The 26,199-nt window shown below is 62.5% G+C and overlaps 2 protein-coding genes across 7 annotated transcripts; one reads left to right on the plus strand and one right to left on the minus strand.

Annotated features, from left to right (window-relative positions):
• The first annotated feature begins 981 nt into the window (after positions 1-981).
• Positions 982-20,657, plus strand: MED24 (mediator complex subunit 24). Of its 6 annotated transcripts, none has more exons than XM_054224560.1 (26): positions 982-1,066; positions 1,645-1,783; positions 4,468-4,550; positions 5,078-5,116; positions 6,556-6,629; positions 7,778-8,001; positions 8,586-8,697; positions 9,182-9,332; positions 9,565-9,678; positions 10,380-10,427; positions 10,655-10,740; positions 11,130-11,216; positions 11,548-11,659; positions 12,254-12,396; positions 13,241-13,278; positions 13,980-14,062; positions 15,337-15,515; positions 15,636-15,735; positions 16,093-16,268; positions 16,362-16,626; positions 16,824-17,005; positions 17,308-17,401; positions 17,777-17,876; positions 19,728-19,808; positions 19,970-20,118; positions 20,290-20,657. In XM_054224560.1, the coding sequence occupies exons 2-26, from the start codon at positions 1,654-1,656 to the stop codon at positions 20,404-20,406; spliced, it is 2,967 nt and encodes a 988-aa protein (XP_054080535.1). In that variant the 5' UTR covers positions 982-1,066; positions 1,645-1,653; the 3' UTR covers positions 20,407-20,657. The 6 variants fall into 6 exon arrangements, 5 of the variants coding, with proteins under 5 accessions (XP_054080535.1, XP_054080536.1, XP_054080539.1 ...); XM_054224561.1 differs by having other exon boundaries at positions 986-1,066; positions 1,617-1,783; XM_054224564.1 differs by lacking the exon at positions 982-1,066 and having other exon boundaries at positions 1,626-1,783; positions 19,731-19,808.
• A 3,423-nt stretch (positions 20,658-24,080) lies between these two features.
• CSF3 (colony stimulating factor 3) lies at positions 24,081-26,158 on the minus strand. Its single transcript, XM_054224630.1, has 5 exons — positions 25,998-26,158; positions 25,452-25,618; positions 24,919-25,026; positions 24,618-24,764; positions 24,081-24,251 (listed from the first exon to the last, which is right to left on the minus strand). Exons 1-5 carry the CDS (start codon positions 26,089-26,091, stop codon positions 24,081-24,083), a joined length of 687 nt encoding a protein of 228 aa, XP_054080605.1. The 5' UTR covers positions 26,092-26,158.
• Between the last annotated feature and the right edge of the window lie 41 nt (positions 26,159-26,199).

A 26,199-nucleotide genomic window follows, 5' to 3' on the forward strand; every position in this document is an offset into this window, starting at 1 on the left:
ATGCATTTGCCTTCACTGTGTGTGCAGCCCTGCGCCTTTGCACGTGCCGTGCTTGCACAGCCGTGCCTTTGCACCCCCACGCTTTTGCATGCCCCGTGTCTGCACGCCCACCTGTTTGCACACCCACGCATTTGCATGCCCATGCCTTTGCACACACCATGCTTGTGCGCCCCCACTTTGCACCCCCACGTCTTTGCGTGCTCATGGCTTTTCACGCTCACGCCTCTGCGCACACCTTGTTTGCACCCCCGTGCCTTTGCACCCCCAGGCTTCTGCATGCACATTTGCACCCCCATGCATTTGCACGCTCGTGCATTTGCCCTCGCTGTATTTGCACCCCCGTGCCTTTGCACGTGCCGTGCTTGCACACCCATGCCTTTGCACCCCCACGCTTTTGCATGCACCATGTCCGCACACCCACGGATTTGCATGCTCATGCTTTTGCACACCCATGCTTTTGCACACCCATGCCTTTGCACCCCCAGGCTTTTGCATGCACGCTGTCTGCACACCCACGCATTCACACTCTCATGCATTGGCACACACCATGCTCGCACACTCGCGCCTTTGCACCCTCATGCATTTACACGCTCGTGGCTTTTAGCGCTCACACCTTTCTGCACACCTTCTTTGCACCCTTGTGCCTTTGCACCCCCAGGCTTTTGCCTGCACCACGTTTGCACACCCACGCATTTGCACACCCATGCATTTGCACACCCACGCCTTTGCACACACCATGCTTGCACCCCCCCACCTTTGGACCCCCACGTCTTTGCACACTCACACCTTCTCCCACGCCACCTTCGCACCCCCACGCCTTTGCACACCCACTCATTTACCCCCCCACGCCTTTACACCCCCTTCATTGCACCCCCGCGCCTTTACATCCCCCGCTTTCTACCCCCTTCCCCCCTTTCTCCCCCGCCGAACTACATCTCCCGGCAGGCCCCGCGCCTCGCCTGGCCCCCGCCACCCAATCAGCGCCCGGCTTGCTGGCAGGTGCTACCATGGCGGTGCCCAGGGGCTGAGGGAAGCCGACGCCGGCCGTTTGCGGTGCCGGGAGAAGGTGAGGGGTGGCGGAGCTGGGTACAATCGGCGGGGGGGTGTTGTCTCCGGGGCCAGACTCCGCACCCAAGGTGCGGGGTCCGGCCCCGGAGACACCGCCCCCCGTCCCCGGCGGATGCCACAGCCGCGGCCTCCGCTTCCCCTCAGGAGCCGCTGGGCCCAAACCCCGGGGGCGGGGTGTGGGTCAGGAATCCTTCCTCAAAATCCTGTCATTCCTCCCCTTCCTTCTCCAAAATCCTGCCATTCCTTCTCTTTCTTCCCCAAAATCCTGTCATTCTTTCCTTACCCCAAAATCCTGTCATTCCTTCCTTTTTCCCCCCAAAATCCTGTCATTCCTCCCCTTCCTTCCCCCAAATCGGGTCATTCCTTCCCTCCCTTCCTTAAAATCCTGTCATTCCTCTCCTTCTTTCTCCCAAAATCTGGTCATTTCTTCCTTTCATTCCCCCAAATCCTGCCATTCCTCCCTTCCCTTCCCCAAAACCCTGCCATTCCTTCCCTTTCTTCCTTCAAATCCTGTCGTTTCTCCCCTTCCTTCCTCAAAATCCCATCAGCCTTTTCCCTGCCCCTTTCCCTTGCCAGAGCGCGGCCATGAAGGTGGTGAACCTGAAGCAGGCCATCCTGCAGGCCTGGAAGGAGAGATGGAGCGACTATCAGTGGGCCATAAATATGAAGCGGTTCTTCCCCCGCGGAGCCACCTGGGATATCCTCAACCTGGCAGGTGCGGGGACGAGGGGGACGCTGGGGATGGAGCTGGCTTGGGGCAGAGTAGGGGGACAGGATTGGGGTGGATGAGGCTTTCTGCTTTGGGGCTACTTGCTCTGGTGCTGCTCAAGGTGGTCCTGTTGCCCATCCCGTGGTTAAGCTGGTCAAAAGCTCAGGCTGTGGTGAAGGGCTGGCCTGGCAGGACACCCCAGCAGGGCTGGGATCGCTGCTGCCTGCAGCAACACGTGCTGAAACGCTGCTGACACAAAGCTCTGGGATGATGGAATCGCAGCATAGTTACAGTTAGAAGCAACCTTAAAGCTCGTCCAGTCCCACCCCCTGCCCTGGGCAGGGACACCTCCCACCAGACCAGGTTGTTCCAAGCCCCGTCCAGCCTGACCTTAAACAACCTCCAGGGATGGGGCAGCCACAGCTTCCCTGGGCAACCTGGGCCAGGGGCTCGCTGCCCTCACAGGAAAGAATTTCTTCCCAGTATATAATCTAAATCTTCCCTCTTTCAGTTTAAAACCGTTCCCCCTCGTCTTGTTGCTCCACTCCCTGATCCAGAGTCCCTCCCCGGCTTTCCTGGAGCCCCTTTAGGTACTGGAAGGATGCTGCACCGCTCTGCCCCAACACTGCTCACCACCCGGCTGCACACAGGTTCCTGCTACCTGCCTCAGTTTCCCCCACCATGAGGGAGGGATCATGACCCCGTCTGCCTCCTCAATGTGTCCAGCCAAGGGAGGGAGGAGCACTGCGAAGGAGCCAGGTGCTGCTCTGAAGGCCACTTCCCACCCCCGGTTATTGGGGTTTCTTTTCCCGTCCCTATTCAAGGGCGTTTGACACAAATCCTGCCAAGTGCTGGTACCTGCTGAGCGCCACGGTTTAAAGATTTGCCAGGCTTTTATGCCAATTATAGAAACTTGTTGCTAGGTTTTTTTTTTTCCTGTGCAGCAAGCGCGTGTTTGCAAGCCCTGGATAAATAAACAGAGCGCTGCTTGAGGATTGCTGCACCGGGGGATTTAAAGGGAAATAGCCCCGGTGCAGGCAGCAGCGCTTCTTGCCTGTTTTTTTCTGGTAGAGTCTGGCCTGTGATGGTGGTTTTGTCAAACCTCATGGCTGAGCTCCTCAGGCCAGGTTTGTCCCCCTCCTGCTGCAGCCCATGGACGTGCCCAGCCCCACGGTGATGTGGGGCTGGAGGAGCCGAGCTGGAGCTGCGGGGCCTGGCCGTGGTGGTGTGGTGACAGATTTGCTCAGGGTGGGGGGCTGTGAGCACAGCACTGGGGCATGCGGGGGGTGGTTGGCTCGAGGGCCGGCCCTGCCGCTGGCCAGCTGGCCGCCAGGGCTCCCCAGTGCCTGTTCCTGGCCCAGCAGGACCAGCTCCTGCTCCGCTTACTGAGGTAGTGAGGCTCGTAAGGCGCTTGGCGTGGGCTCGTGTGCATATCCCCGAAAGCAGGGCGACAGCTTTCCCCCGACAGAGGCCAGGTCGGAGATAATCAGTCCCTACAATTTCTATAGGAACAGGTTTCTACTGGCCGCCTCTTAGTGCCTCTGCCGGGGAAAGGCTTGTTAGCCAGGGCTTCGTTGGAGGGCAGCCCCTCTGCAAGGATAGCTGGGTCCCTTTCTCCCTGCTGCCGGAGGAGAATTCTGACAGCGATGCTGTCCTGGGCAGCACGAGCGTTGTGGTGGGCATGCAGGAAGGTTGTTCCCGTGGCTCCGATGGCTGTAAGAACCACTTCCTCTCGCTGCAGCCCTAGAGCTGTCCTTTCCCAAGCTCGTGCCTTTCAGATTTAAACTACAAAGGAGGAAAAGCTGGCATGGGCTGCCAGGATCACGGCGGTGCCCAGCAAATCTATGCTGACACGTCTGCAGTGGGTAACAGCATGTGGCTGGCTCGTGTTGACACTCCCTGATTAGATGGGGAGGGGAAGGCTGCCATTAGCCTTCTGTCCTTGAGCTGAGATGCTTTTGGCTGAGGCCTAAGCCTTCGAGCAAGACCCAGGGAGTCTCCTGCTCCCGCGGTCGGGATGTGGCGATGGCTGCTGCTCCTCCTCGTCTTTGGGGCGACAGCTTCCCAAACGGCTGCTGCCCCCTCTTGCATCTGGGTGCTTTGACCTACTTACAGCCCGTGCCACAGCCCGGGGCCTGCTTTCAGGAGCTGGTTCCTGCGCTCTGCCATAGTTCAAATGGTCAATTAAAGGCTTGACTGAGCAGATAGGACGGGCAGAGCCCCTCCAGCATCCGCAGGCCGGCGCTGGCAGGCAGCCGGCGGCAGGGAGGGCCAGACGTGCAGGGCTGGGCCCAGCTGAGAGGGGCTGTCTGCCCGGAGTTCAGCCCCAGGTGCCGGAGCAAAAGTCACTCGGCAAAAGTCATTCGGCGGGGGATGCAAGAACCTCCTGGGCAGGACGTGGGAGGGAGGGGAACGTGTTTGGAGAGCAGCAGGCACTGTTTCGGGGCCAGGGTGCCCGGGGAGAGCTGAGTTAGCAGGAGGCTGCTCGCGCCGCCTGAATTATTTACTGGCTTTTGCCATTGGGGATTAGAAAGTTGTGGGATTCAGTTACTTTCAGGGCAGAGCAGTGCAGAGTCACTCTGGTTAGCACATCCCCCCTTTCCTGGGGGATGAGGGCAGAGCCTGCATGTGTCCCCACACCCATGTATGCGCTGACCTGGGACCTCCTGGCCCCTCTCCTTTGCTTGCAGAGGCTCTTCTCGAGCAGGCGATGATCGGGCCGTCACCGAACCCACTCATCTTGTCCTACCTGAAATACGCTATCAGCTCCCAGGTAATGACACTCCCCGCGCTGCCTCCCTGCCTCACGCTGCAGACGCTGCTGGGTGTCACCTCGCAGCCCCAGTTAGCGGGTGGGCAAAGAAACCGGGGTGTGGAGTTGGTGGTGGGCAGACGCCCCGAATCTCCCATCTGTGCCTCCCCTGGGCTTGGGTGGGCAGTGAGGGGCTCAACGCATGCCCAAGTCAGGTGTGTTTCTGTAAATAGCCTCTGCCCATCACCCGGCTGCACACGGGGTGGGAATCCTTGCCCTCCAGGAGCCTCCATGCTTGTTGTAAGCTCTGTGCTTCCTTAGCACAGCATTTAACATCGTCTAAAGTTTGTGTGAAACGAATCAGCGATCACCTAAAAATGTCTGTTTGGATTTGTGCCGGGTCAGCGCCCCAGCCCCGTCTGTGGTGACAGGCAGCGGGGCCGTGCCCTGACCTTGCCGTTCCTCAGCAACGAGCACCGCACTGGCAAACATCACCCGCTAACACGCTGCTGCACCGGGTTTGTTTTCGTTTTGTGTTTTGTTCGTAGATGGTGTCTTATTCCACGGTCCTGACGGCCATCAGCAAGGTACGGCTCTGACAGGTGCTCTCTGAGGTTTTTCTCTTTACCTATGACCCAGGTATCCATTTCCCTCCCCACAACTCTCACCAAATATAGGTCAAGTGGAAAACGACATCCTCTGCTGAGTCAGCAGCGGTCAGACGGTGCAGATTAGCGCCTGAGTCTTTCTGTGTCCCGCTGGGGACAGGCTGTCGCCGCGTGTGGCAGGTCCCGCTCTGGTTTTGGGAACGGCTGCGGGTGTGAAAGCCTCGTCCCTCCATCGTGTGGGGCCTGGCAGGCTCCTGCCCCGCAGCGCCCTGTGTGTAAACCACACCCTGGCTGCTGGAAACCACATCGCTCTGCGGCCGGCGGCGTTGGCAGCGCCATGGGGATCCAGAGCTGGCGACGATGGAAAAGCAGTGCCGCTCATGAGGGAGGGCTGCCAGCACCCAAGCCACGTGGCTGCGGCCACCCGCCCTGCTTGGCCGGCCAGCTTCCCATGGGTGCTCGGTGTCCCTGTGCTGCTTTGATGGGGATGAGCCCTCTGCGGCTGCATCCGCACAGTGTTTGGGGCTGCTCTGCGGGGAGCCATAGCCCCTCGCAGACTGTGTCAGGCCCCCCATCCTTCCCTGGCAATGGCCTTGTCAGGGCGATCTCTGATCTGAAGGAAGAATAATTTAAAGGAGAGTAATTTCTTTCCTCCCACCCCCTGGTGGTTACTAGGGGACAGGAGGAGAAAGGCGCTGGTAGCCATGCGATGCCAGCCTTGTTTTGGGGTGGCACAGGCTCAGCACCGATCCGGAGTGGTGGGTGTGCTCTGGGGGAGGGTAGAGCCAGTGTATGGCCGGCCGGTCAGCTCTGAATGGTGCAGGCTTATCGCCGTTCCCCTGGTTGTGCATCGCTGCCCGTTCCGGCAGGGCAGGCAGAGAGCTGACCTTGACAGCCGAGGCTTCCTCCTTCAGATCAGCGTGGGCCGAGAGCAGACCTGCGGGCTAGCTCCGGCCCGGCGGGGTGGCCCCATCTGCTCTGCGAGGAGGCGGGGAGCCACACTTCTGCTGCCCACCGCCCTCCCGGCCCCGCGGCCAGCCGGGCTGTTGGCGCTGCCAGTGCTGCCGAGGCGGGGGTGGGCACGCAAGCTGGCGCCCAGCCACCGCCGCGTCAAGGCAGCCGGTGGGGAGCGGAGCGCAGGCCCCCGCCGCTGTCTCGGGGAAGCTGCTGAGAAAACCCAGCCTCTCCCCGCTGCCGTGGCCCGGTTGCCTCCTGCGACCCTGGGAGGGCATGACCCAGCCGTTGGACAGTCCTGACCTAGTTCTCATTCAAGTGGCTGCTGGGCAGCTGCCAGGGCGAGCGTCCTGCGGCCGGCAGCGCCCAGCCCAGCCTGTGGAGGAAGGGGTTGCGTTTGTTTTCAGAGGCACTTGGAGCCTGGCAGCCCCCATCTGAAATCCCTCCTTGTTCTCCTGCTCTAGTTTGATGACTTCTCCCGGGACCTGTGCGTCCAGTCGCTGCTGGAGATCATGGACATGTTCTGCGACCGCCTCAGGTACAGTGTGGCCCTTCCAGCCCTGCCGCCTCGGCCCTGGGCTCTACCGCGGGTGGTACCGGGAGCTGGTGGGGCCCGTCTGAGCGCAGGATACTCGCCTTGGCAGAGGGAGGCAGGTTCCCCCTCCAGCTCTGTGTCTGTTCCTGAGCTGCCGTACCCCTCAGGCTGCCACATGAGTGCCGGCATAGGGAGAGCAGAGGGAGTCCAAAACCCACCAGCTTTGTGGGAAGCTGCAAGAAACCCACCTATTCTGGGATAAACGCCTCTGCCGTGATATTCCTGCCCGCCTCAGGTAGATGGGTTGGGCGTAAGCCCTTTGGCCTGAGGGTGTCTGTCCCCTCAGAGTGTTTAGTTTCTCTTATGTGGCCTCTGCAGCTTCCCAGGGCTCCGGCTACATGTCCCTGTCTGCCAGCGCTCACAGTCCTGCCTGCGCTGCCCCAGGCAGCTGCCTTGTTTTGCTTCTTGCTCTTCCGCTGGTCTTGCAGGACCCAGGGGAGTCCAGACCATTCAGGCCACAAAAACTTTTTTAGAAAGCTCAGAAATCTTCCTGTTAACCCCTGACAGCCTCTTCTGTGAGGCCGGAGCAGACAGTTTGTGGTGGGGGGCAGCAGGAGGAGGAGGAAGGCTGAAGGTAGCAGCTCTTCAATTACATGAAATGAAGCAGTAGCAATGAATATGCATCAGTCACAGATGTTGACAAGGAGCTGTTGCTGGCCAACTGCAGAGCTGGCCACTTAATCCAGTCCTTGCCTAGTCTGATCCGCTGCTTAATTTCATCAAAAGTTCTGGCCCCAATGATTTGTGCATCAGGAGGGGAAAGCGTTCACCTCTCACAGCACATTGATCAATGCTGAGCCTCTCTTAGCAAGATAATTTGATTAGAGGCTTGGAAAGTTTCCCTGTAGTAGAGTGGCCAGAGAGGAGGCAGCACTGGGGAGACTTTATTTCCCCTGGCACAGCGGGGATGCTGGTGGGCTGAGCAGGTTGGGATCTGCGGCAGAGGAGCCGGGAGCTGGCAGGCAGGCTGGTCTGGGAGCACGGGATGTGGGTTTGGATTCCCCAGCCTGCCCTGTTTCTGTGCCTTGGTTTCCCTGGGCACAGTAGCCTGGCCCACGGTGAGCACAGCCGCGTTTCTCTCCCCTTCCCAGCTGCCATGGCAAAGCAGAGGAGTGCATTGGCCTCTGCCGGGCGCTGATGAGTGCCCTCAACTGGCTCCTGCGCTGCGCGGCCTTCTACGCTGAGAAGGTGAAGGAGACGCTGGAGCAGGCAGCAGCAGAGAGCCAGCTGAAGATGTGTCTGGAGCGGCTGGGGAAGATGCTCGGCAGCACCAAGAACCGTGCTCTGATCCACATCGCAAAGCTGGAGGAGACGTGTATGTCGCTGCCCCTGCCCTGCCCTGCAACATGCTCTGCCCGTGGCCGCTGCCAGGGCTTCCTCCTAGCTGCTGCTGGCCCTGAGGAGATGTCATTGCCACCTCTCCCTTCCCCCTGCCCAGCTCCTGCCGCATTGTCCCTGCAGCTCCAAGCCCATCCATCTTCCAGCCCTGTTGCTGTAACCGTCTCCTCCCTGGCTCCGTGCCACCCTCTGCCCCCTCCCCTCCATGCTGCCCTTGGAAGAGGAGCAGAATTAATGTGAAGGCTGCGTGAGCTGTTCCTGGGCGTGCGGCAGGTCCTGTGCTCCGCCAGTGTGCCTGGCACAGCCCTGCATCTTTGGTTGGAGCCTGCGCCTAGCCAAGAGGCTGTGCCAGGCCGAGCCTGGAACAGGAGCTGCTGGGTGGCACGTAGACCCTCGTCTTAGGCTTGCAGAGGTGCTCTGACTTCTGCTCACCGTGGGGCCCAGTGGCGAGCCCCAGCCTCCACAGGCCCTCTGTGCTGCTATGGGCCTTGGCGCTAGCCTGCCTGGCTTTTCAGTGAGTCACTGTCCCCCCAGTGCTGAACGCCTGCCCTCCCTCCCCAGCCTCCTGGAGCACCGTGGAGCAGTCCCTCATCAAGCTGGGGGAGAACCTGAACAGCCTCGGCAACTCCCCGCTGCGAAGCCGGGCTGAAGACTGCATCTCCCTCATCAAGAGGTAGCTTTATGCCACTGTCTTTGCGGGCTCGGGGGTTAATATGGGTTTGAGCCCTGCTCTGGGGGCTGAGAGCCTCCTGCCTCCCTCCACGCTGGCTCCCTGCTCTCCTGTGCCTTCCCAACTCGAACCCCTGTGCCAGCAGTGGGATGGGGCTGGTGAGAGGCCCTGGCGTAGAAGGGACAGGGCTAGTAGTGACTTGTAGCGAAGGAGTCTTGCCCAGGGGTTGCTCCTCTCGCGACCCTGGGGCCCCTTGCCATCCCTCAGCTGCTCTGGCCACACCACAGCTGCCCACCCTGCTCTGAATCCCCCTTGGCTGTGCCCAAAGGCTCCTCTGCAGGGCACAGGAGCTACAGGCTGTCCTGCCCCAGAGAGATGTGGGCCAGCAAAGGTCAGGGGCTTGGCTGGGAAAGGAGGATGGCACAGGAGGAGCAAGGATCTGTCCCTGCAAGGTTCCAGTGACCCTGTGCTGTCGTCTCCCACCCAGCATCCCCACCATGCTCTCAGTCCACTCCGAGCAGCTGAACAAGACCGGCTTCCCCACCGTGCATGCCGTGGTGCTGCTGGAGGGGACCATGAACCTCACAGGAGAGACCCAGCCGCTGGTGGAGCAGCTGATGATGGTGAAGAGGATGCAGGTACAGAAGTGGCATCTTGTTGTGCTCAGGGTGGCCTGGGGCTGTGGGACGAGTGCCTTGCTGCAGCTCTGTGCCTCCCTGTACTGATCCTGGTCCAAGGGTATGGGCACAGCTGCAGGGAGCAGCATGAGCCCATCAACACCTTCGCAGGGGGTCCAGGGTTTGGCTGTGGGTGGGGGAGGCACTTTATTGCCTTTCCAGCACTGGAGGGTTTTGTCTGTGTGCCCCACAGCGCATCCCCTCCCCGCTTTTCGTGCTGGAGATCTGGAAGGCCTGTTTTGTTGGCCTCATCGAGTCCCCAGAGGGCACGGAGGAGCTGAAGTGGACAGCCTTCACCTTCTTGAAGGTAGGGCCCAGCCCCGCTGCGAGCGCCGTGCTTCAGCCCTGAGTCTGCTGCTGCCTTTTCCCTGCCTGCCTGGCCCCTGCTGAGCGCTCAACCCTGGCAGAGCAATTAGTTCCCCGCTCCTGCAGTGTGGCCCTCGGGGTCCCCCCACGCCCCGGCTGAGCCCGCGACAGCCCTCCTGCAACCCGCTGAGCATCAGCTTTACTGTCCAGGGCTTCTTTTCAGCCCAGCCCCACTTTGTTTTGCAGAGCGGCTTTCTTGGGATGGTGTGGGGGAAATCATGGCCTTTGAAGGATGCCACAGCAGCCCTGGGGCCTGCGCTCCCACAGCTCGGCGGTGGGCAGCCCTGGAGCAGTCTGCTTTGCCTCCTTTCTTTGTACCAGACAAAAGGGATCTGCGTGTAGTTTTGGGCCTGACACATGCGCTGGGCTCCTCTGCAGCCTTAGTCCCCTGCCTGGCTGTTGGGAGGTGGCTGTGCCCTGTGGCTCCCTGTGATGGTGGAGGGACCCTGCAGAGGGGAGGGCAGGGGTACAATGTCCCCTGGGCGCACGAGCTGCTCCAGAAATGCTCCTTTCCCTGGGCTGGGAGAGCAGCTGCTCGCAGGCGTGTTTTGCACGGGCCCCTGCTGCCTGTGTTGCTGGGAGGTCCTGACTGCAGAATGGGGTCTGCCTTGGTCAGTCACGGCCACGCTCTGTGTCTTTCAGATCCCCCAGGTCCTGGTTAAGCTCAAGAAGTATCCCCAAGGGGAGAAGGTGAGTCTCAAGGGGCATCGATTAGAGCTGTTTGCCGCACTGTGTGCACCAACGAGCTGCGTTTGTCACAACGGTGCTGGTGCCTGGCCAAAGCTGCGTGGGGGTGACTGGGGTAGGAAATGGTCTATTTCCCAACAATCTTCCTCTAACGGACAAGGCGGCGTGGGAGGGGAAGGTGGGCTTGTTTCGGCAGCGCTGTGAGCTTGAGTGCTTGGCTTTGTGCACAGCAGGACTTCACCGAGGATGTGAACTGTGCTTTCGAGTTCCTGCTGAAGCTGACCCCCCTGCTCGACAAAGCAGATCAGCGATGCAAGTGAGTGATTGCCATGCCCGGGGCTGACCTGCAGCACTGTGAGCCTGTGGCCAGTCTGTGCCACCACAACCCCGTTCTCCCTGCAGGGAGCTGCGATATGGGGTGCTGGGGCAGCTCCTGGCAAGGCTGGCTTTAGTTTCTGATCCAATTCCTTCTTCCTGAACCTGATACTGCCAAATGAGCAAGGCAGTGAGTGTCTGACAGCTGTGTTGGTGATGCTGTGTGATATCTGGAGCCGCTTTTGGCCCTGCAGCAGCCTCAGAGGGGTGGGAGCAGGACCAGGAGGGCAACCCAGCAGTGCCCCTGCCCTGCGGCACTGCCCTGGGCAGCAGGAATGTTGTCCCTCAGGCTAGCGCTCTTCTCTCTCTCTCTCTCTCTCTCTCTTTCAGCTGCAACTGCATGGATCTGCTGCTGCAGGAGTGCAGCAAGCAGGGGCTGCTTTCAGAGGCCAACATGGACAACCTGATTGACAAACGGTACAGCCCCTGCAAAAGTCCGGGTCACCAAGTGGTGTTGGAATACCTTGTCTTGCTGTCCTTGGGCGGGGGAGCATAAAGGACCAGCTGTGATGCCACTGGCTTTACTGCAGCTGGGACACCATGGCCTGGAGGGACGAGGCTTTCCTTTCAGTGACAGATTGAGTAAAAGTCAGTCCTCTGGGAGTGGCAGCTTTTGCTGGCCTGAGGTGGTGGCCTTTCCTTCGGGGGGTGCCAATGGTGGAGGTGGGTGGGAGGTGGCTGAGGGCAGGGAGGAGCAGGGCAGGGTGACGAATTCCTGCTTACTGGCCCTTCTTTGCGGATTCCCCAGGGCAGCGGACAGAGAACACGCTCCGCACTTGAAATCGGCAGAGAATGCCAACATCCAGCCAAACCCGGGGCTCATCCTGAGGGCCGAGCCAACTGTCACCAACATCCTGAAGGTGAGTCCCCTCCCGTAACCGTGCTGGGCAGGCCGGTCTCAGCCCCAGAGCCTGTTTCCAGTGGCACCGGTCTCACCAGGCAGCCAGAGTGGTTGGGAGGTGCCTGATCTCCCCCTGTGATGGGGTGGAGGAATCACTCTCAGCCTTGTTGCTCTCCTGTGGGCACCAGGAGCTCCTCTCCTCCTCCCTGGGAAGCCGGAGGAGCCGTCAAGTGGCACGTTGCTGTCGGTGCCAGCAGCCTGAGCCCAGCCAGCTCTGCCCATCCTGCCCTCAACCGCTTCCCTGCATGCATCTCCCCCGGTCCCTGGGGACTCCCCCCATCCCTGTGTCACTCTGGTTGCCTCGCCGCTGCTGAGCGTGAGAGAATGTTGTGCTGCCGCGGTGCCCTGTGGCTCTCCCCTGCGCCATGCCCTGCGGTGCCCGGGCACAGAGGGCTCCATCCCCACACCCCCCGAGCCCTGCGGGTCCCTGTTCACCAAGGCCTCATGGGATGGCTCTGGCAGATGATCAATTCTGCCCCCACGGCTGCAATTTTACTGCTGTGCTGTAGCACACATTCCCCATGACTTCTCTTTCCTCTATTTTGTTTTGTAGACCATGGATGCGGATCACTCCAAGTCCCCTGAGGGCTTGCTGGGGGTCTTGGGTCACATGCTGTCTGGGAAGAGCCTGGACTTGCTGCTGGCAGCAGCAGCAGCGACGGGCAAGCTGAAATCCTTTGCTCGGAAGTTCATCAAGTGAGTGTCCACGTGGACGACACTGTCCCTCGTGACTAATGGGGCTGGGGTGAGTGGGCAGCCCCCACCAAACTACCGCCGAGACAGGGCTGGATGTGCCTCTGGCCCAGTGTCTCTGCGGCACTGGATCCAGCAGAGCCCGGGGGAGGGCTGGGATCTCAGGGAGACCGCACCCCGCAGCACCCCATCTCCTTTGCTTCTGTGCAAACAGGGCAGAGAATCAAAGTCAAGTTGGCTTAAGGGTATTAAGAGAACTGAAAGCACCGGCACCACCATCCAGGGAGCTCGCTGCGTGTGTGCCTTCAGTCCCCAGACACCCGTGTCCTGGTTAGAGCACACGCACCAGCACGCGTGGGGCTGCGTGATGTGCTTCCTCGAGCAGGGAGGCCTGGGGCAGCTCGGAACACACCGGCCCAGCTGGGTGCACCACTCTGCCGTGCTCCCTCTGTGTGGGGGTTTGTGCCGCTGCGGTGTGGAGAGAGCCACGCTCAGAAATCCCCACGCAGCCGGGCAGAGCCAGCGCTGGCGAGAGGATGGTGCTCAAATGCCGGGCTGATTGGGTGTGGGGAAAAGCAGCGTTGCTGGACCTGTTTTGCTGCAGGGGAGCAGAGGCAGAGGGAGGAGGCGGCTCGTCTCCGCTGTGCCGGAGGGTGTCTGCGGAGCCGGGCCCTGCTTTGCTCCCTGCCCACCCCGCTTCCCCGTGTGGGGCACAGAGCTGGGCGCTGGGATGGGGTGCAGGAGGGGGTCTGCAGGCAGGGGCAGCCCCACGCCTGTCTCGGAGATGGGAAGAGGCCTGTTTCACATGGTGATAACACTTCACTGCGGCGCTCTCTGCCCCCTCTAGGCTGAATGAATTCACGAAGCAGATCAACGGAGAAAGCTGTAAGTGCGTGCGCATCCGTGTGTGGGGTGGTTTGAGCCATTCTCCCCCGGCTGCCACGTGCTGGGACGCAGTGGGGCCCGGCTGGATTAAGCTGGGACTGGCTGCGGCGCCAGAGCGAGCCGAGCTGTGCTGGGCCTGGCTGGGGGCTGCCGGCAGCGAGCCCGGCACAGGGGGACGTGGCTGAGTGCCAGCGGGGATCTGGGCTCCCAGGGACCCGCTGCCCTCACGTGTGGCACATGCGTGTCCATCCCGAATGCGGGGTGCTCCCTGCTCATGAGGGGCAGAGCTCCTTCTCCCCAGCCCAGCCCACGGGGCCCCTCACAGCCGGCTCTGCCCCGGCTCCCTCCCTGGAAGGGGTGATGTGTCAGCACAGAGCCCGAGATAAGGACTCTGACTGCGTTTGCGTGTGATGAAACTCGCCGAGTGCTCTGACCTTCCATGGTGCGGGGGGAGCCTGGGGATGGGCTGGGGCTGCCAAATGGGAGGCCAAAGCCGCTCTGGGGGCTCAAAGCAGAGGCAGACAGGGCAGACAGAGGTGCTTGGCGCATTTCCTGGAGCCCTCGTTCGCACACAAGCACTTTGGGGGTTAGAAAAGCTGCCTGGAGGTAGCAGGGTCCTGTCCCCTGAGCTCACAGGGCTCCTGCCTCCCTCGTTGTGCCGAGGCTGGAGAGCCCCAAGGTCTTTGTTTCTCCTCCCTCAGCCAAAGGAGCCTCCGTTCGGGCCCTGCTCTTTGACATCTCTTTCCTCATGCTGTGCCATGTGGCCCAGACCTACGGCTCCGAGGTAAGCATCCTCCGAGGGGATGGGGCTCTGGCCTTGTGAGCACTGCTGATGCGCAGCAGCCTGCCAGCCTCCTCTAGTGGCCAGCCTGCCACCGCCACCGTCCCCACCGTCCCCGCAGCCACCCTGACGCGTGGGGTGAAGCACCCCTGTTCCTTTCACCTGGTGCAGGTTGAAATCCATCCGTGCAGGGTCTGTCGGTGCCAGGCGATGGAGCAGGGGTGGCGGCAGCCTCCCTGAGGGCTTTGGTTGTTCTCCCTTTATGGTATCAGGGTATTGATGGGAACGCTGCCTCCGCACCCTCTCCGGGCTGGCTCTGATCTCAGCCGACTTTTCCCAGCATTTTCCCTCTGGTTTGGTGCTGGCGGGGTGGGGGGGCCATGCACCCAGGCTGTACATCAGCCCTCCCTTGTGAGAGGAGGAACTTGCAGCCCCGCTCAGGAAACAGCACTTTGGTTGCCTGAAAATTTTCCAGGTTTCGACATCTGCGTGTGTTGGGAGGCGAAACGATACCGAAACACCAGGAAAGCAGAGAGGGAGCGGGCGGCAGGCGGAGGGGGCCTGCCCGGCCGGCCCTGGGGAGCGGGGAGGGGGAGTCCTGGCTGGAGGCAGCCTGGAGCGGACGTGCCCGAGGCTGTGCAATGAGGTCTCATCCCCCCGCTCCGGCTCAGAGCGACTTTCCTGACCAGCTGCTGCTGAACAGATGTGCAAAACTTTTTTGGACAAAAATAGTGTCCCTTGGGTGATGGCGGGCTGAAGGGAGGAAGCAGCGTGCGGGATTCCCAGCTCGTGTCCCTCTCGGGAGCCCTCCCAGCTGGCTGCCAGCTGGACCGTGCGCCCTGACCCTCTGGAGCCGTGGGTCAGCCGGCCCTGGCGCTGGGACCCTGAGCACAGCTCAGCAGGCGGGGGACAAGTGACCCTTACTGGGCAGGACACGGTGGACCCCACTGCCACGCTCACAGCCCCGCGCGACTAGTCCTGTCCTGGTATCTTCCCGAGGGAAGCCATTGGAGTGATGCTCTGAGATGGGCCGTGGTTCCTTGGGGGAGTCCTGTGGTAGAGGGGGGAAGACCACAGCCCACAAGCTGGAAAACAAGACTTTACTGGTGGCTAAACGGGACCTTACTGGGGGCCTCTCCGTGCAGGCCACAGGGCGGCGCTGTTCCCCCGGCCATGAACTCCCCAGGGTGGGGGGGTCCTCCCTAGGGTGGGGGTCCCCAGCAGGGACCCTGCGGGGTGCAGGCCGTGTGGCAGACCCTGTGCCGGTTCCCTTCCAGGTGATCCTGTCGGAGTCGAGCCCGGCGGGCGAGGTGCCCTTCTTTGAGACCTGGATGCTGACCTGCATGCCTGAGGAGGGGAAGATCCTCAACCCCGACCACCCCTGCTTCCGCCCCGACTCCACCAAGGTGGAGTCCCTGGTCGCCCTCCTCAACAACTCCTCCGAGATGAAGCTGGTGTAAGAGCTCAGCCTGCACACCCACCCTGCCAGGCCGAGAGGGGAGCGCCCACCCCATCTTCCCTGGCTCTGAACGAGTGCCTGACACCCCCCCGCCCCCACCTCTCTCTTCCCCGGCAGGCAGATGAAATGGCACGAGGCATGTTTGAGCATCTCAGCCGCCATCCTGGAGATCCTCAACGCCTGGGAGAACGGCGTCCTCACCTTTGAGTCCATCCAGGTGGGCCTGACAGGAGGATGGTGTGGAGCAGAGCAGGGGCACCGGCGCTGCGCTGTGTCCCGAGGAGGGGCCAAGGCTTGAGCAGGGCAGGGGTCCCCTGTCCTTCCCTGAATGCTCCTGCAGCCACTGTAGAGCTCACTGGCTCCTTTGTGACTTGGATTGGGAACACGTGGCTCCAGCCCCTTGATGCTGCCCCCTTGATGGCAGTGGGGCTGGCAGAGGCAGGTTCACCCCATGGAGGAGAGAAGGGCTTGGACCCTGCAGTCGGGTGCCACAGCCATGGGAAGTGATGCTGAAACAAAACCTGTGCCTCACACCTCCATGCTCATCCACCTCCACTTCCATCTTCTCTCCTAGAAAATCACAGACAACATCAAAGGGAAGGTGTGCAGCATGGCGGTGTGCGCGGTGGCCTGGCTGGTGGCTCACGTCCGCATGCTGGGCTTGGATGAGCGGGAGAAGTCCCTGCAGATGATCCGGCAGCTGGCCACCCCCCTGTACGGCGAGAACACGCTGCAGTTCTACAATGAGCGGTGAGCTCCAGTGCACCAGGCCCCGTGCCGTGCCGTCTCCTGCCCTTCTTCCACTTCCCGGGGCCTGTGTGACCCCATCTCTCTCTGCCGCAGCGTGGTGATCATGAGCTCCATCCTGGAGCACATGTGCGCAGATGTCCTGCAGCAGACGGCCACGCAGATCAAGTTCCCCTCCATGGGCATGGACACCATCCCCTATTGGAACCTGCTGCCCCCCAAGAAGCCCATCAAGGAGGTGCTGACGAGTGTGTTCACCAAAGTGCTGGAGAAAGGCTGGGTCGACAGCCACTCCATCCACATCTTTGACACCCTGCTGCACATGGGGGGCGTCTACTGGTTCTGCAACAACCTGGTCAAGGTATGGGGTGGGGGAGGGAGGTGGCTGTGACCCCCAGCGACATGGCTGGGTGTCGAGCCCAGGACTGCTGGGTCTAGCCCATGCAGGAATCCTGATTGTGCCTGGGCTGGCTCCTGTGGCAGTCCTGGGCGCTGGAGGCGAGCGGGGCAGGCCCAGCCGTGCCCATGGCTCCCTCAGCCCTGCTCTCCGCCTCACAGGAGCTGCTGAAGGAGACGCGGAAGGAGCACACGCTGCGGGCCGTGGAGCTGCTCTATGCCATCTTCTGCCTGGACATGCAGCAGCTGACGCTGACCCTGCTGGGCCACATCCTGCCCAACCTGCTCACGGACTCCTCCAAGTGGCACACCCTCATGGACCCGCCGGGAAAGGCTCTGGCCAAGTAAGACCCTGGACCCGTGGCACCGTGTCCTTGGGGGTGGGTGGGCTGGTTTGTAGGGATGGGAGGTGCTCTGTGGTGGGATGGGGATCCCAGCCACCTGGTTCCCGCTCTGGCCCCGGCACAGTGCCGACAGGAGCAGACACGCTGGTGTCCTGGAGCCTGTTCCCTGCTGCATCTCACTGAGGAGGGACCTGCTATGTCCTGTCCTGGTGCACGCTCTGGGCTCTGTGATCTTCCCTTGCTTGCGCGCTGTCCTCTGAGTGGGCTGGCAGCACCTTCCAGTGTCCCTGCTCTGTCCCCAGGCTCTCCGTCTGGTGTGCCCTGAGCTCCTACTCCTCCCACAACAAGGGCCAGGCGTCCACCAGGCAGAAGAAGAGGCACCGAGAGGATATTGAGGTGCGTCTGGCGTGGAGCTGGGTTTGGTTGGGGGCTCTCTGCGCACAACAGCGGGCAGTGCCTGCGGGGGGTGATGGTGGCAGGAGGAGTGGGGAGCTGAGACCAGACCCCCCTGCTCGGTTCTCTGGGCTGTCTGAGGTCCTTTGACCTTGAAATATGGGGTTTTCCCTTCTCTTTTCTGGGGAAGGCGGCCTGTGATGACATGGTCTGTACATGATTGGCCCAGGCTGAGGTGCTCTGGGTGAACAGAGATCGTAGCCCTGGGCTGTGGGACGGCGCAGACCCCAGTGTGGGTCATCAGCCCTGGGGAGGGGGGCCAAGTTCCACCCTCAGAGAAGGGCTGGTGGGGCTGAACCCCCTCTGCCCCCCCCCCAGGATTACATCAGCCTCTTCCCGCTGGATGACACACAGCCCTCCAAGCTCATGCGCCTGCTGAGCTCCAATGAGGAAGACTCCAACATCCTCTCCAGCCCCAGTAAGTGCAGGCGGGGAGGGTGGCTCCTGGGGATGGTGGCTCCTGGGGATGGCATCGTGCTGCCTCACGGCTTGTTTCTGGGTGTGAAATGCGTTTTGGCGCAAAAACGCTTCTCTTCCCAAGCTGGCCAGGTGAAGATTTAGAATACCCAAGTGTGGTTTTCCTGAGTTACCCTGGAGCTTTTGTACTTAGAAAGGTCAAGCTCTTTATTTCAGAACCACTTAGGAAAGGGGCTGAGGTTACACCTTCCCTCCATGACGTTGGCGCCCAACCCAGTGCCTCATGCACGAGGGGCTCAGCGGGGTTTTGTTAGAGCCTTTTCACCCCCAGCCAGTCTATGTGGGGCCAAAGAGCTGATGTGCTGCAGCAAGAGTGGCAGGAGGTGACGTTCCTGATGTCTGTGGCTAAGATCCTGACATTCCACTGTTGTTAACAAGGCAGCGAGCGGAGCTGATGAGTCCCTACAGTCACGTCCCCGTGTCCCCCCGAAGCGATGCTGCGGGTTACGACAGCTCTGGCACGACATACCGGCGGGGTGTCCATGCACTCCTGCCGCGGTGGGTGCTGTCACGGCTCCCACATATGTCTGGACTCCTGAGCAGTGAGTCAGGACGTTCCTTGGTCATTGTTTCTCCTGATGCCCTTATCCTAAGTTACTCTTTATTCATTAGTTTTCAACACATCCATCAACCTGTGGTTTTCGTTGGTTTCATTACTGTTGAAATATGGGGTTTTCCCTCTATTTCACTATCTTTTTTTAACTTTTGAGGCAGTTCCACCTCTTTCCAGTGACATTCAGGACTTTTTTGGGCTGTTTGCTGGGGTGATGTGGAAATGCTGCTTCCTGCAGCAGCCATGTAACTCATGTGATTCCATGAGAAAAGTGTGGGAGGGCTTTCTTTTTTTGGTGAGCATCCTCAGGGCAGCACAGGGTGGGTGCTGCCGGTTTTGGCAGTAGCTGTGTGCTGTGGGGTCTGCACAAGAGCCCTCCCAGGAGATTCCCGTCCCGTTGGACCGGAGATGGCCCAGTTCCTCTCCCGCAGGAGCACCCAGCACTGCTTCACCGTTTGGGTCAGATAAATCCCTTTCCTCTGCCCCAAGATTTGCTGCTGGTTTGTTGGACATGCCTCAGCTCTGGTAGCTAAATTGTACCCTGAGAGTGAGATCGGAGTGCTGCTGAGCCAGCTGTCGAACATCTGGCTCGCTCCGCCCAGCCTGCTGTGCCGCAGGCAGCGTGCGCAGGATGTGCAGCATGCGCTTCGCCGTGGCAGAGCGCTATTCTTCCCCTCTCCCGATCGTGACATTGCGTTACGTTGCTCGTGCCCTCGCGGAGCGTCAGGGACGAGTCACTGCTGCAATTAAAACGGAGCAGGGAGTAGCAGGGAGGCACACTCACGGTCTCACTCACGCTTACCCCCTTTGGAGATGCCATTAGACTTGGTCAGACTCAGAATAAATCGGGCTTGTGCAAGAGCGAAGTGTCACACCCCAAGAGCAGCAGCGGCAGCATGTGGAGCCCTTCCTGGGCTACTGCGCTTCGTCACGCCTGGGGCATGTGTGGGCTTGTGCCGAGGGACCGTGACCGGGTCAGAGACTGTCTCCCTGCTGCGCATCCCTGCTGTGCCCAGCAGCCAAGACTCTGCTCGTTTGGGTACGGAGGGTGCCAAGGACCATGGTCCAAACCTCTCCTGCTCCATAGGGTGGCTCAGGGCAAAGCCCCTCCTGGAGCCCAAGGGCTGGGCGAGCTCGAATGGCCAGAGCTGGCCAGGGTGAGGGGCCGTGGCACGGCTGAGAGGGGGCCAAGAGGCCGTTGCAGCCTCCCCCTAGCCTGACGCACGTTCTCCTTCCCAGCAGATCGCTCGATGAGCACCTCGCTCTCCGCCTCCCAGCTTCACACCGTCAGCATGAGGGACCCGCTGAACAGGGTGCTAGGTAACGGTGGGACCGGATCCCGGTGGGGTCCCCGGTGGTGACACCTGGCCGTGGGGTCGGATCTGAGACACTGGTGGGGACCTGTCCCCTGTGCGGGAGGCTTGGGTCACCCCCAGCCTCGCTGAACCGGCCTGGCTTTTGATATTTCCCTGTCTCCACAGCAAACCTCTTCCTGCTCATCTCTTCCATCTTGGGGGCCAAGACGGCCGGCACCCACACCCAGTTTGTCCAGTGGTTCATGGAGGAGTGTGTGGACTGCCTGGAGCAGGGCAGCCGCGGCAGCATCCTCCAGTTCATGCCCTTCACCATGGTGAGTCCCATGGCTGGGAGATCCTTCTCCCCGGTCTCAGGGTGGGTGCTCTGGGATGCTGGTCCCACAGGACAGACAGTCACAGCCAGGGGAGTCCCGCTGCCTGGCTCTGGTGGCTCCAGAGCTGCCCAGCTCCTGTGGCTCAGACGTGTTTCTCCTCTCTCCGGCCAGGTTTCGGAGCTGGTGAAAGTGTCCACCATGTCCAGTCCCAAAATCGTCCTGGCCATCACGGATCTCAGCCTGCCCCTGGGCCGCCGTGTCGCTGCCAAGGCCATTGCTGCGCTGTGAGCGGCTCACCTCCCTTCTGCCATGCAGGAGAGGGTGGCCGGGCAGCCCCTGGGAGATCCGGGAGAACCTGGATGCTGGGCTGGGACTGGGGTGCCCGGAATGGCTTCTCTGTCACTGTGGGCTTGGCCTGGCCCTGCCCGGGGGCTGCTTCCCTCCGTGTTCAGCCTCCCTTGCTGCCTCGCGATGGGCTTTCGGAGACTGAGACAAACCCCTTCCTTTTTTTCTATAATTAATTCAGTCATTTTCTAGAACCAGGCTTTGCTTCATTTCTGTTTCGTTTCCTGACTGCAACCCAGGGCTCTGGGCCTCCCCAAAACCCTCCTCTTGGAGCGAGCTTGATGGTGGGGGGGATGGGAGATGGGTGCTGGGCAGGGGGGGGAAGTCCCACTGTTTCTGTCCCGAACGCTCCTGCCCTGGCCCTGGGGAAGCTGGGGAGGGTGATGGGCTGGGGGTGATACTGCGCGGGGGGAGCGGGTGCCTGCGGCCGGCCAGCTGCAGATGTGCGGCTGGGTGGAGCGGAGGATGTTCTCCTGCCGCGCCGCGAGCTGCAAGCAAATTCTTGTTGGAAATTCCTTCACGTGAGCATGCGTTCACCCCGCATCCCCCATTCTGAGCGTGGCACCCAGCGGCCAGTGAGTAACCGCGGCCTCCCCAGCGCCGCGCTGGGAGAGGCTCCTCGGCGGGGCTGTCCCGGCACCAGTCAGCTGCTTTGGTGGTGAATCCGCCTGTAACTGTCACGAAACCCAGACCCTGAGGGGGTGGCAGGGCCGGGGCGGCTTCACCTCTGCTCCTTTCATTTATGTGTTCTGCTTGACTCATGAGAAAGGGGGAAGCGGTGCTGGGGTGCCAGCCTCCCCCTCGGGGCGCCAGGGCTCTGACCCCGCTCCCTGCCGCATCCCCGGGGCTGGGCTTTGCCTCCCACCCGCCTCGCCATTAGCGGGGTTCACAGCCCCTGTTTTGGGGGGCTCCCAAGCCAGTGCTTTGGTAGTGCCGGGGGAGAGGGGGCGCAGGGGGGTTTGGGTCGGTGCTGGGTGGGGAAAAGGCAGCCGGAGGGTGAGTCAGGGGCTGCCTGACCCCTGCCCGCTCCCCGGCGTGATCTCGGCTCTTGCCTGCTTGGCCTTTGCTGGAGGGAGAGACCCCGATGCGGTCGGTGGAGGAGGCTACCTGCACTCGGGGTGGCTGCGGGTGATGGCCGCTCCTTGGCCATCGCCCACCTGGGCATCCTGCTGCCTCCTGGGAGTCTGGCCCCGACCCGGCAGCAGGCCGGCACACACGGAGAGCTGGCAGCAGGGCTGCGTCACGCACCGCGGTGGAGGGTGAGCAGGGCGAGGGCTGCCATGCCGGAGGGCTCGGTGCCCGTGCCGTGCCGCAGCCGGTGCTGCACCCCACTGGGCCTGACTCGGGCATGAGTCCTGGGCTGAGCTGGCACCGACCTGCCCAGGCACCTCTGCCCCGGCCCGGTGGCAGCGCCTGCTGGCCCAGGAGCGGCTCTTTACCGTTAGCTCGGAGCAAAGAGCAGGACCCGGTGCTCTTGGCCTCCCCTGCTCTGTCAATATTTGCCAGCAGCAACCCCACAGCAGCCTTCCGGGAAAGGGCTGGAGCCGGGAGAAGGGGTTTCCTGTAAGCGCTGATAAGCCCGGGGAGGAAGGAGCAATGGCGCTTGCCGCTCGCGGGCAGCGTGCGCGGCCAAACAACCATGGGCAGCAGCGGCTTCCCTGCAGTGGGACGGTGGCAGTGGGGCTGCAGCCTCGCGCCTGCCCCTTCCCAGGGCTGGGGAAATGGGGGAAGGAACGGGGACCCCCTGGCACCCACCGGAGCTTGGCTTCGGCTCCGTCTCCGCCGTGGCCGGGCTGAGTGCGGGGATGCCGGTGGTCACAGGATGTGAGCATGGGACCGGTGGGAGGAAGCGGGGCTGGTGCAAGCCTGGGAGCGCGGGGACAGCCCGGGGTGGCCAAACACCCGCGGGGAGAGGCCGTGGGCCGGCTGGGGATGGCAGTGGGGGCTTGCCAGGGTGGGGGGAGATGCCCAGGTCTCCTGGCTCCGCCTGGCTTCACTGGGGCATGTCCGTTTGCCCCTCCACCTTGGCCGTTCTCGCTGCTGGAACTCCCGTCCCTTCGTGGTGGTTCCGGGAGGGCTCCAGGCACATCCCTGGGCGGCTCTGGGGCTAATTCCCATCGTGTCAGCAGCAAAAGAGGGATGGCCGCCCCCACCCCCCCCACCCTGCCACCAACCCCAGGGCCCGCGGTGAGGGCACAGCGCCCAGGTCGGCTCCGCTGCCGCAGAGCCCCGAGCACTCATCACACCTGTGCTCGCCCTCCCAGCAGGGGGGTGCTCTGTGCTGCCTTGTGTGGGGGGGTGAGCCCCCACCCCAGCTGCCGGCGGGTGCCAGTGCCAGGGCTGCTCCCCGCGGCCCTGGGCTGCCGCCCTCGGCTCAGCGCAGGCTCCGGCGCTTTCTAGGAATCGGCTCTTGCCCAAGCGGCGCTGCCGGGTGCGGGAGGAACCTGCCACCCCCGGGCGGCTGCACCCCGCGGCTGCTTCCCGTCCCCGGGGGGCTTGTGCCAGGGGGGGCGGGGATGCCACCGGGGCTGGGCACTGCTGAGCCGCTGCCAGCGACTGCGGTGGAAATGAGCCCAGTCCCCCCGTGCCCCATCTCTCTGTCCCTGCGTCCCCACACCCCGGCCACGTAGCATCCCCCGACGCGGGCGGGAGACAGCAGGGAAGGCAGACAGCCCGGACATTGGAGCAAAAATAGAGTTTATTTCCATTTTTATTGCGCATATATATATATATATATAAAAAAAATAGCATGTATTTCTTCTGGGGCTCACCCAGCTGCAGCAATAAATACAGTACAAAACACAGGGCTCGAAAAGCCCCCGCCGGGGCAGGCTGTGAAATTTCCAATACGCAAATACGGCTGCGTGGGCAGGTGGGAGCTGCTGGCAGAGCCACGAGAGCGGGGGCTGCGCCGGGGCTGCGCGTTCCCCAAACCCTCCCGCAACCCCGGGCCAGGAGATAGGCGCAAATAAGTTAAACTGCAATAAATACAACCGAGTTTGGCAGGGAAGGGGGCCGCCAGCCCGCAGAGCGAAGGTGCTGGGGCTCCCCTGGAAAAACCTCATCCCGGGAGGCTGCTGCATCCCTACGGCACCTCCGTCCTCCCCTCCCTCCTCCTTACCTAATGGCTAATAAATATTAATTAATGTAACTATGCCTAGTAAAAATAACACCTGTCGGAGCTGTCCCGGCAGCGAGATGCTGCTCCGAAGGATCTTCATCCGCGGATGAAGACGGTTTCCCCGTGGACGGGTGGGATGCTGCAGGGGTGCCCGCGGCGCCCTGCGCGAGCCATGGGGAAACTGAGGCACAGGCGATGCCCGCGGCGGCTGCCGGGGCTCAGCCCGGCTCCCGGACCTCATAGCAGAGATACGCTTTTGTTTAAATATTAAACAAGGGTGATGACGCGCACAGATACCCGTGCGCGGATGCCAGCGCAGGGCCGGCCGCCCTGCTGAGGGACCGATGGGCGGGGGGGGGGGAGCATCCCCGGCCATATAAATATTAAATAGCGATAAATATTAAAAAAAAAATAAAAAAAAGAAAAAAAAAAAAGGCAGAAAAGGGGGAGGGTCGCTCAGGCTGGGACATCAATAAATAGGGTGCAGGGCCGGGTGTCAGAGGCAGGCGAGGTGCCGCAGCGCCCGGTACGCCGTCTCCAGGAACCGCTGGAAGTTGGCCAGGATGAAGAAGCCGCCGACTTGGTGTCGGAAGCTGGAGGAGAAGGTGGGGAGGGGGCCGGGGCCCTCCGTGGGGTATGTCACCGTGGCCAGGCCCAGGTCCTCCATCTGCAGCCGGGCAGAGGCAGAGGCGTCAGCTCCGGAGCCGGAGATGCCCCGGGAGCATGGCAGCAGCCAGGCAGTGCCCGCGGAGCTGGTGCGAGCCGGGGGATGCAGAGCCCACGTCCCTGCTGTGCCTTCCCTGTCCCCCTGTGTCCCCCAGGGATGCAGAGCCCACATCCCCCTGTGCCCTCCCTGTCCCCCCGTGTCCCCCAGGGATGCAGAGCCCACGTCTCCACCATGCCCTCCCTGTCCCTCACATTCCCCCAGGGATGCAGACCCCATGTCCCTGCCGTGCCCTCCCCATCCCCCCGGGGCTGCAGACCCCACGCGTGCCCACCCCGTTCCCCCAACCCCCCGCCATCGCCCCCTCACCTGCTGCTGGATGTTGGAGGAGAGGTTGGCAGCGTCCAGCTGCAGGGTCTCCACCAGCCCGGCGTGTGCCGGCAGCAGCTTCAGGACGGCGGCGAGGGAGCCCTGGTAGGTGCGGAGCCCATCGCGGATCTGGCTGAAGCAGGCTTCCTGCGGGTGGGCACGGCGGGGTCAGCGGGGTTCGGCACAGCCCGGCCACCGCGTCCCGAGCCACGGCCAGGGCTTCGGGCTGCCCCAAGCAGCGATGGAGCCGGCGGGGCCGAGACCGGCCAGCTCGTGGCAGGGATGAGCTGCCGTCACTCACCGCCTGGAAGGTGCGTCTGTGGCACTGCTCCAGCGGCGCCTGCGGGATGCCCAGGTCCTGCCGCACCAGCAGCAGCTCTTCCTCCTTGCACAGCTGGAAAGTCTCGCACTGCGGCCGAGGGGGACAAGGTCAGGGTGGCTGGAGGACCCCACTGTCCCCCGACACCCCGTCCCTGGGGTGGGGGAATCCCCCCAGCCCACCCAGGAGGAGGGAGGGGATGGGGTGAACCCGCCACCCGGTGAGATGGGGACGGGACAAGAACAAACCGCGGCGAGGCTGCCCCGGGCGGTGCGTGCCCCGGGGAGGTCCCCACGCGTCCCCAAGGGAGCAGCGGGGCTCTGCGTGGTCACGGCCCCTGCGGGTGCCCCAGGACCCCGGGGCTGAGCGGCGCGGTGGGAGGCCGGGGCGCAGGGGACGCCGCTGGCTCCCAGCCTCACGGTGACGATAAGGCCGGGGAGGGGAAGGTCACCTTATCTGCGACCCCGCAGCGCCCGCGGCCACCGTCCGCCCCCGCCGCGGCACCCGGGACTCACCACCGCGTGCTGCAGCGCGTCCACGTCCCCCTTGATCTTGCGGGTGAACTCGAGGTTCTTGTGCAGGAAGAGCTGGAAATCCTGGTCCCCCGAGAGCTCGGCCAGCGGCGCCCCGTCCAGCGCCCGCCACGGCGCCCACAGCAGCGCACCCAGCAGCGCCAGCGTGCCTGTGGGGGACAGTGGCTCAGCGCCCACCCCGGCGACACCCCCGTCCCCAACCCGGCGCCGGGGTCTGCGCTCAGCAACCAGGTGCTCCCCGGGGATGGGGACACCAACGCAGCCCGGGGAGGGGGAGAGCGACTGGGGGACGGCGGCCGGGCGCTCCCTGCGTCCCCACGGGGCAGCGGGCTCTGGGTGCGCAGCGACGGCGGGTGCGGCGAGTGCTGTGGGTGCTCAGGGGCAGCGGGCACTGCAGGTAGAGTGGGATTTATGGGTGCTCTGGGAGCAGGGGGAGGAGTGGGTGCAGTGAGTGCAGGGGGAGCAGTGGGTGCAGTGGGAGCAGTGGGTGCAGCGGGATCGGCGGGTGCTGGGGCTGCAGGTACTCACGGGTGAGGGAGCACATGGTGCCCGTCTCGGTGTCTGCTCCTCTCTGCAAGTGCCCGGCACAGCTCGCTCCTGCCCCGGCTCTGCGCGGCCTCATCGATTAGGGCATTTATAGCGGGCTCCGGGGATTCACACTGATGTGGCAACAGTGTCGATTGCTTCATTGCCTTAATCACCAACATGCAAATCCCGGGAGCCGGGTGCT

The sequence above is a fragment of the Rissa tridactyla genome, chromosome 19 (assembly GCF_028500815.1).
Source record: "Rissa tridactyla isolate bRisTri1 chromosome 19, bRisTri1.patW.cur.20221130, whole genome shotgun sequence".
Lineage (NCBI taxonomy): Eukaryota > Metazoa > Chordata > Aves > Charadriiformes > Laridae > Rissa > Rissa tridactyla.

Coding starts and splice junctions, on each gene's coding strand:
- CSF3 (XM_054224630.1), bottom strand. CDS start 26,091: ATGAGGCCGCGCAGAGCCGGGGCAGGAGCGAGCTGTGCCGGGCACTTG. Junction 25,619..25,997: donor CACCATGTGCTCCCTCACCC/GTGAGTACCTGC, acceptor TGTCCCCCACAG/GCACGCTGGCGCTGCTGGGT. Junction 24,252..24,617: donor CCTCCAACATCCAGCAGCAG/GTGAGGGGGCGA, acceptor GCCCGGCTGCAG/ATGGAGGACCTGGGCCTGGC.
- MED24 (XM_054224560.1), top strand. CDS start 1,654: ATGAAGGTGGTGAACCTGAAGCAGGCCATCCTGCAGGCCTGGAAGGAG. Junction 9,333..9,564: donor TGATGGTGAAGAGGATGCAG/GTACAGAAGTGG, acceptor TGTGCCCCACAG/CGCATCCCCTCCCCGCTTTT. Junction 17,877..19,727: donor CAACATCCTCTCCAGCCCCA/GTAAGTGCAGGC, acceptor TCTCCTTCCCAG/CAGATCGCTCGATGAGCACC.